Source organism: Sitodiplosis mosellana, unplaced genomic scaffold (genome assembly GCF_009176505.1).
Source record: "Sitodiplosis mosellana isolate CC-2019 unplaced genomic scaffold, AAFC_SMos_1.0 Smas_scaffold_6226, whole genome shotgun sequence".
NCBI lineage: Eukaryota > Metazoa > Arthropoda > Insecta > Diptera > Cecidomyiidae > Sitodiplosis > Sitodiplosis mosellana.
This window is the reverse complement of record NW_022601467.1, coordinates 15,716,829-15,725,549: the sequence shown is the minus strand read 5'-3', so window position 1 is coordinate 15,725,549 and position 8,721 is coordinate 15,716,829. Positions and strand designations below refer to the sequence as shown.

At 36.1% G+C, this 8,721-nt stretch overlaps 1 protein-coding gene across 3 annotated transcripts; it reads right to left on the bottom strand.

Annotated features, from left to right (window-relative positions):
• Window positions 1–391: 391 nt before the first annotated feature.
• On the bottom strand, window positions 392–7,901 carry LOC129578201 (nose resistant to fluoxetine protein 6-like). Of its 3 annotated transcripts, XM_055466397.1 has the most exons (11): window positions 6,943–7,619; window positions 6,321–6,857; window positions 4,247–4,485; window positions 3,983–4,176; window positions 3,564–3,884; window positions 2,694–2,951; window positions 2,327–2,572; window positions 2,127–2,222; window positions 1,610–1,739; window positions 861–1,178; window positions 392–716 (listed from the first exon to the last, which is right to left on the bottom strand). In XM_055466397.1, exons 2-11 carry the CDS (start codon window positions 6,565–6,567, stop codon window positions 606–608), a joined length of 2,160 nt encoding a protein of 719 aa, XP_055322372.1. In that variant the 5' UTR covers window positions 6,568–6,857; window positions 6,943–7,619; the 3' UTR covers window positions 392–605. The 3 variants fall into 3 exon arrangements, with proteins under 3 accessions (XP_055322372.1, XP_055322373.1, XP_055322374.1); XM_055466398.1 differs by lacking the exons at window positions 6,321–6,857; window positions 6,943–7,619 and adding an exon at window positions 4,592–5,150; XM_055466399.1 differs by lacking the exon at window positions 392–716 and having other exon boundaries at window positions 1,130–1,544; window positions 6,943–7,901.
• Between the last annotated feature and the right edge of the window lie 820 nt (window positions 7,902–8,721).

Below are 8,721 nucleotides of genomic sequence, written 5' to 3'. Positions count from 1 at the left end.
TGTAAGACAAAAAAAAAACGATCATCATAAAACAAAATGACGGTGCGCCGTTTCCCCATTCCTCGTAAATTTTCCATCAAAGTTTAAAGTCATGACGTGTGTTATTGCGACTCGAAGAATATTGGAACCAAACTAGCCACGCTTCGATAGAAACCGGGATTACCACAATAGAATTGAAAAAAAGGGCAAGCACGCTCGCAAATATCACATCAGCAATAAATGGATTTTGGTCACATAAACAACAGCCAAATAATTATATGAGTATTTCCGTTCTTGGGCGCGCGCACACGTAACCGGTCTTCCCTGGATACAAAACCACTCAACTTGCAACGCAAACACGAGGGCACAAAAAAAAAATTAATTTTCGAAGAAAAACAAAAAGAACACTTCATTTGATTAGGCAATTAAAAACAAAATAATTTATTTACAAATTGGCACTAAATTAAGCTCGAACACAATAATACTAATGATCCAGCGATACAATAATTACAATATAACGAATCTTACTCAATATGATTTAAAGTACACATGGGCTAAAGTTATCATCTATCCAAGAATAAATTTATGAAATAACAACCAAATTCATTATTCATTCATTCCCAAGATCACTTTCCTTGCAAGAGCTTTCCCAATCGGATGAAGGGATTCTCGAATAGCAGCATGAATAGGTACGATAATGTGAAAACAATTGCCTGAAAGCCCAAACTATTCACGAGCTGCGCACGGAACGTCATGAAAAAAAAAATGGAGAAGAAATGTAAATTATGGCCTTTACAAATGTATGTTTTGATTTTTTTTTCGAATGGAAAACGATTTGCGGTTATCAAAATAAACTATGATGCACGTGCTACAATACTCACTAGTGACAAAAAGTCCAAATGAATCGGTGCTTCGCATGACATTACGACGAACATTATGCACAATGGATTGATCAGATAGGCGGTGTATGTCATACGACTGTATGGTAGTAAACATTTTGCACTGAGAATACGATTTATGATTCCGCCCCGTCCAGTTGCGCATGCGATAATGAACCATGCAATGCCAAGGGACCATGCAGTTTTTCCCAGGCCGGTGTACAAAACGGCTCCCAACGGACTGAGCTCTTTCTTTGTTGGCCCGAAAATCATTGAAATCAACAGTAAGGGTCCAACGACCCATCCCAAAACCACGAATTTCTGTTGAAAAAAACAAACAAACAAACAAACACATACATATGCACGAGAGAAAAAGAGACAGAAAAAAACAAAACGAAAAATGAAACGATTAACATCAATGAATAAGCATTTTCACGTTGCCAAAAATTTTATAATTTTTTTTCTTCACATATGGCACGTATTATCGCTTTTGTTGCCGACGCATTGTGCGTTAATACACAACAACAACTAGCAACCGCATAACAGCAAAGAAAAAAAAACAAAATGCAATACGAAGGAAACCGCCTTGCGTTTTCTTCGTCTTCTTTTCGGAAAAACGTTCACAGTGAGCGCGACGAGAGATGATTATATCATAGCAGACAGTATGGTATTGCGTCACCTGCGTCTCTGCGAATTACTTTTTGTTTAGTTTCTGAAAGCGAAAACCGAAAAGTGCAATGAACATAATTCACCTTTTTAATGTTTAATTTCCGATCTTTTGCACTCAAAAACCATCCAGCATAAACACCAATGAAATAGGCTCCGATTCGCGTGTATGTCGGTGTATACAAATAGTCGACCAAGTGGTATTGTACATCCAATCTGTAAGCAAAAATTTCAAAAACACGTATGCAGGAAATTTTTTGTTTTGAGTCGAATGACAGAAAAAGTTCGCACTTCTTTAAATTCGTTTGTGTGTTTTCTCTTTCACTCCCTATTTTCATTTCATTCCATTTCACGTTTAACGAATTTCTCATTTTCACTCAAGTTCGAATGGTGGTCAACTTTAAAGTTCATGGATATTATGCGTGTATATGTAGTTCATGAGTGTATGTGTTGCACACACACACACTATCACGACCACATATATTTCGGCCAATACCTCGAACGTATATTTAAAATAGCCCGAATATATGCAATGTCGAACAATGTGTGAACGTTGCAAACCATTCGAATATGAGTTCCATGCAATTCGGATTCAATACTCACGTCAACGAATATTTCAGTGCGTATCCCAAATAACCCGTGTAAATGCTGGCCGAAACAAATAGCAGGACAAACATTGAAATTGCAACCTTGGGTTTTCTGCAATGAATTTTTTTTTTATATCGATTAGAGGAAGTTCAAACCACAGACAAAACCAAAAATGACAGAGTCATCCCAATGATTAAATTCTTATTTCAACTTACTTCGTATAAATGACCAGCAAAAGTGACGTCAGACAGAAGCATTGAAAATCGGCGGCCAAAAACCAACTCCATGTCATGCACATATCATCCAATGGATACATATTTTGAATGTAGAAAAGGTTACGCCACCAATATTTTGGGCAATTGATATCATTGTGCTCAATCATCCAGTACTGTGATGTGTCGCGCAAATAAATCGATACAAAACCGGTTAATGCAATCACAACCAAGTACGGCGGTGTCAGTCTTTTGATATGACAGAAGCGCAGTCAGACGGAAATAAGTGATTAAAATGAAAAGGAGATGAAAAATATTATGTTAATTATTGTTTGTACAAGCGATTGTCTCAAGATTATTATTTATTTACCGAAGGTATCGATTAACCACAGAGCTAACAAACTTGAGAATCGCACTCTCCTTCTTCTTCTTCTTTTCGGTTTGGAAGAATAAGTACGCCAACACCAGGCCACTGATTACAAAGTACGTGTCCACGCAAATGGCAACGGAAAATAGCGGCTGCACATACCATTCCTCTGCATAAGTCAATACCATTTGAAGGTTTTCCACTGAACTTGGCCCATAGAAGAACAAATGACCAGCTATTATCCAAACCATTCCCAAAGCCCTGCAAATAATCCAAAACAATTCATTTATTCCCAATGTGTCATACACTTCTTTTGGCAACGGCTTTGATTGTAACGAATAATTCTACGAAACGTAAAATAGATGGATTTTTTGTGACGTATTTTTTCTCAAGTTGAGAATCTTAACCGCCAAATCTTAGTCAGATTCTTTTCAAACGGAACCAGTTTTTAAGAACATAACAACATTTAATGACGAACATTCGACGTAATGACCGATCACAACTTGCAAATTTATTTATAGATTTTCGAATACGAAGTTAGATGGGTGCAAAATCACAATATATCATTATAATAATATGTGGAATTTGAAGATATACGTCACAGGAAATAAATGTTATCGTCAGCTATAAAGACTATCTGATAAGTCAGCAATTCTATGGAATGGTAAAAATAGATCGGAATAAAGTATAATGACAGATCATCAAAAAAGAATGTTGAATCAAACGGAGGAAATCACTGAGTCATAAAAGAGCGACTAAATAAAATTTTTGTATTTGTTTACAAAGAAGAACAATTATAGCTATCCAGGCTTATCACAATTGTTTTTAAATAAATTGCATTGTTTATTTTGGATAAAATGATCTGTTGCTTACCTCATTCCATGGATCACTTCGATCGAATCCGTGCCCAAGGACTCGGTTGTAATAATTTCCGAGTTTTTAACGATGCAAAAACATGAGAAAAATCGATCAATGAACGAATTGGACATTTTCGTCTTATTCACTTGTTGATTGAACATCGATGCGTTGTCAACATTCAAAACGGCGTTGATATTGGCGCATTTGATTTGATTATTGTTGCCATTTTTATTTGGTAGATCAGCTACAGCTTTGCTTAACTTCATTTCCTTCACTGAGAAATTCATGTAAATTGATCCAATCGTAACGAAGACCACATTGAGCATAAAAATACATCTGTAGCAAGTAGGCAAAAAATAGAAGAGAATAAAAAAGATTTAGTATTCGTTGTGTGTCCGCATAAAATAACGTATTTACTATGATAAAAATCGTACAGGAAAATGTTCACCATGGTTGTACCAAAAAAGTTGTCCCGTAGTTTCAAGGTTTTGCTTTCAACGATCGAAAAGCTTTCATTGAGAAAGTATTTTTCGCCGAATATTCTGCTATTCAACATGGTATTCACTAGCCGATCGACGTCATCGTTAGTACACGATTGTGGTAAACAAATACCCACGTGCAACATGGTCTGAAAGGAAATACAGTCAATTATGTTGTTCATGTCTATTCAAAGTTAAAATTCAAAATAGTTGAAATACCTTTTCAAATGTGCTAATGTCAATTTGCCAGGAGGAACGATGTTTGGCCCATACAAGTTTGTATTCCACTGGAAATGGTGACTCGATGTACGTGAGATTTTTGAAGTGGTTCTTATGTAATTCATGTGACAGCACTACCGGTGAACGGCTATTTATAAATTGGCAGGCTTTCCTCGAGCCGAGCCAATAGTTATTTCCCCATACAAAACCGGGTGCAACGTGACCAGAAGCATCCAACACTTACAGATCAGAACAGGAAACAGCAAATCAAGAACGAAAAAGAAAATAATTACACATAAGTTTAAACGAAAATAAGAAGTAAAAAAAAAACGAAACTATCCGTACTTGAATCGAATGAATATGGGCACATGGATGATATATTTTGTCCACTAGTTTTTCTCTTTTTTTTGCTCTTGTTGATCGTTCATGTTTTCAATGGTAAGGTTCAACTCTATTTTGCGGTTAATATCATTGTTCTGGTTGTACAGAGACATGGTGCAGTTGCAAACAGAACAAGCACATCTTTAATCGTACGCGCCTACTCGCATTTGGTGCCAGCTATATTATATGTGTGTACGGCGTGTCAGATTTTGTAACATGCATGGCGAGCGCAAGTGAGCGAGCGGCGTGATAACATTGAATCAGCAGTTGTTATTGAAAATGCGACTGTTGCTCAATTTATGCATGATTTACAGAAACCAGCGCGATCAAAAAATAAACAGACACCACATCGATTTAAATGTATGAAGAAAGATGAAGCCGGTTAAGGTCTTTAATTAAAACACGCATACACATTGTGTGCATTTCATCTCAAATGGGAAAGAAGAAGAAGAAACAACAAAAACCGAAACCGAAACTGAAAAAAAAAACGATACACCGAACTTATCTATATATCTATCTATCTATCTACATGTCTGGTGTCTTGGCTGCTTTTATGGATATCTAAAGGTCAATTCAATAAGTTAACAGCAACAACGTCATAAATACGAAACCTTGATTGATGGCACGGGCTTCTAAGGCACACGATCGTATACAAATGTGTCACATGAATAATTTTGTTGTTGTTTTTTTCTTTCTCAAATCGATATTCCGATCGATGTTGCATTCAATTAAAATGAACTTTGTTTCTTCGGCCAATGTTCATCTGTAGCCCGATTAAAATTTGTTTTTTTTTCTAACGTAAAACCGGACAAGCACCGCATTTTCTATCATCCGATTAATCGATTTGCATTACAGATTAATTGCGACTCATTCAAAGCACCAATAAAATTTCTAATTGCATCAGTTTAGAATCAGAATTTTAATTTTGAGCATTCGTACGTTAAGTAACATCATTAAATTCGTTTTGATAGCTAATTTTTCCTTAAGATAATGAATTTTGAATTCCGAACCATAAAAATGATGCAAATCACCGGCTTCTTAATATGCCGACTGAATCACGTGTTCACATTTCAATTTTAATTAAAATTCTCCTAGTGAAATGTTATAACGTCAACAAGAGATCTTTGAAACAATCGATAAATGATCAAAAATTCAGCCAAAGTCTTTTTATTAGAAGAGTGCGATAAACAATTAGCATATGCAGTTCGATATGATACGTATGCGTAGTAAAAGTTTGCATTGTAATGCAGTGTTTGGAATTTTGGTTGTGTCTACAACAACCTGCAGAAGAAGCAAAGGCAAAAGCAATTATTCCAAATTAATGACATACGAATGACTTACGATTTTGTGGCAACAAACCGCAAATGCATGCATACACAGATATGCACGTCATACGTGTAAAATATGCATCGGTATTAGTTATTATTGACCATTTTACATTACAATGTACGACAGAGAAAAACGATTCACTGTTAAACAATAAATCAGGTGAACTTTACGCATTCATCACAAAATTAACCGTTGTCATTTTCAAATTCGTTGAAAAATGAATGCAATTGACGAACCAATAGTGAATTCAAATACATAATGTTTGCTCTTTTGGAAATCAGCATTTCAATTCACATTGGACAAAATTCATGCGCAATGACCACACACACAAAAAAAAAATGGCAAGAGCCGTTAAAATACTTACATTTGATCGCCCAAACATCTTTAACGTCAAGACCACTTTGAATGGAATTCAATTCGATATTGCATAAATGTGTGATTTTTAAATCATTTTCGCGATTTGTTTGCAGAACATCACTTAATAGTCCGGTGAAATATGTCGTTGTTGTGGAATTAGATGTAACACTTGTGGCCGTTGTGTAAACGATCAGCCCAAGAAAGATCGTTAATTTTAAATTTAAACTCATTTTTATACACATGCACGCACACATGCACTCGCGCCGTTGGATAAAAGTTCCGAAATAAACTGTAATTTTGATACACACAAACAAATTACTTAAGAAATTATCGATTATATTCGATCATAACTCAGTTTCGCAGTGCACTTGAACAACAGCAGAGACGAAAAAATGAAATGGAAGAAAAAATCGTCGCAAACCAAGCTCCGTTTTCGTTTCTATCTTAATCACTTGTTTTGAAAAATGTTCGTCTAGTGCATTAGGTTTGTTTGGTGAGTACACCACAGTTCAACATTCGGCAAACAACTGAATGTCTTATCTTTCTGAAATGAAAATGGTTTATGATATGACGCCCTTCTCTCCAGCACATTGGTCACGTCAAAAAAAAAACACACCAAATATACTTACTTCAACACTAACCTAGGTCATATTGCTCCAGTGTTATGTTTACTCTGTATTATTTTTGTTTCATTTTCGTCTCTCGTCTCTCCTTTTGTTTAAATATATATATATATATATTATTTCGGTAGAGAGCATCGGCAGCCATATGAATCTGAATGGTGTGGAGTTTATTTAAATCTTTACCGATAAAAATGTATTTATTTTGTTGGTGCTCGTTGGCAATGAAATCGGAAACAGGTGGGTTCAGCATTTAGAAAATTGTGCACACCAAGCATAGACCTGTTATACGATATATGTGTCTCTCTGCCGATTGTGTAATCATTTTTAAATTGCCATACCATTGTTAGGCATAGTAATTGCAAAGTGCCGCCGCCGCCGCCGCCGCCGCCGTCACCACCGCTATCAGCCACTATTGCTGTACCATCACGTTGATGTTTTGTCTATTTTTGTCACATTCTTTTATTATCATTTATTATGTTTAGCCGCAAAAATTCAAATTGGGCTTCATCGTATAGTTTGCGTTGGAAAAATAAAAATCCAAACAAAGACCACCAACTGCAACGGCATGCCAAAATATTGATCGTTGAACTCTGCGATAATTCACATTGAGGGTTGCACATTGTCGTGGTCATCTCTTGTAATTGTTCAATGCATAACGAGCGCAAAATGCACAAAACGGCCAAACCAGTTTCCAGAGAGGCGGTTGACTGTTCATTCAACGTCGTAGTAGCCGACGCACAAAATGATGCAAAAAATCGTGAGTAATCGGTAGTTTGTCTACCTGTGTGTTTGTATTTGTTGTTGTCGTCGTTGTCTCTATCATATGGACCGCATACGCTTCACATTCGGCTTGCATATTCAACATCTTTGTTAAACAATGTTCACGTAATTTTTTTTTCGGTTGTTTTATGTATGTCGATATATTCCTTGACCTTGTCGCAAAATGCATTTCCTTCTCTTTGAGCCATATTTGCGATGGAACACTGAAATATAATGAAAATTATTATTATCATATTGCACTGTAATTTTTCTCTCTTTTTCTTTCTTTCTCTCTCTCTCTCTCTCTCTCTTGCCAGCAGAGAACCAGCAGATAGTTTGCATTTCGGAAACAAAGCAATGAATTCGGTAGGCTGGAATTAACCACACGATCAAGCAATAAAAAATGGGCGTTGATAAATTTCAAGCGTTGCCAGAATATTTACCGTTCGATCATTCGCTGAACGAACCGAGATGAATGATATGGAACGAAGTGAAGAAAATCGTTTATCTCTTGTATATTTAATGTCTTATTTTGTGAAAAGGCCGCTCAGCTCAACATGACGACGGCAACTACAATGAATGACAAGAATTCAGGAAGAATATTGGTTGGCACAATGACAGAGATAGAGAGAGACATTTATAATTGCACAATTCAATGTTTATGTCAACGGTTATATGAGCGCATTGTTCCCTTCGTAGAACTTTATAATGATTTTTTTTTTTGGTTTTTTTTTCGGTACGTAGAAAATTGAGGGATTGTTTGTTGTTCATGTGTAAAATTTCACGTCTCCACGCCGTTGTGTGGTGTGGTTTATTTCAAAGATTGGCCCATGAAAGATAATGAAAATCAAACAATGACAGCTTACTGAATAGTAATAAAATGTCAAGGTTTCAAGTGTTTGTTGTTACTTTGAGATGTCTAAAATCAGTGCCGGTGACGCAGCATGCAGCAGCAATAGCATCAGCAGCAGCAGCAGTTTAAGTCTACTTCTTCAAATGTTGATTGACAGTATTAGAGCTTTTGAA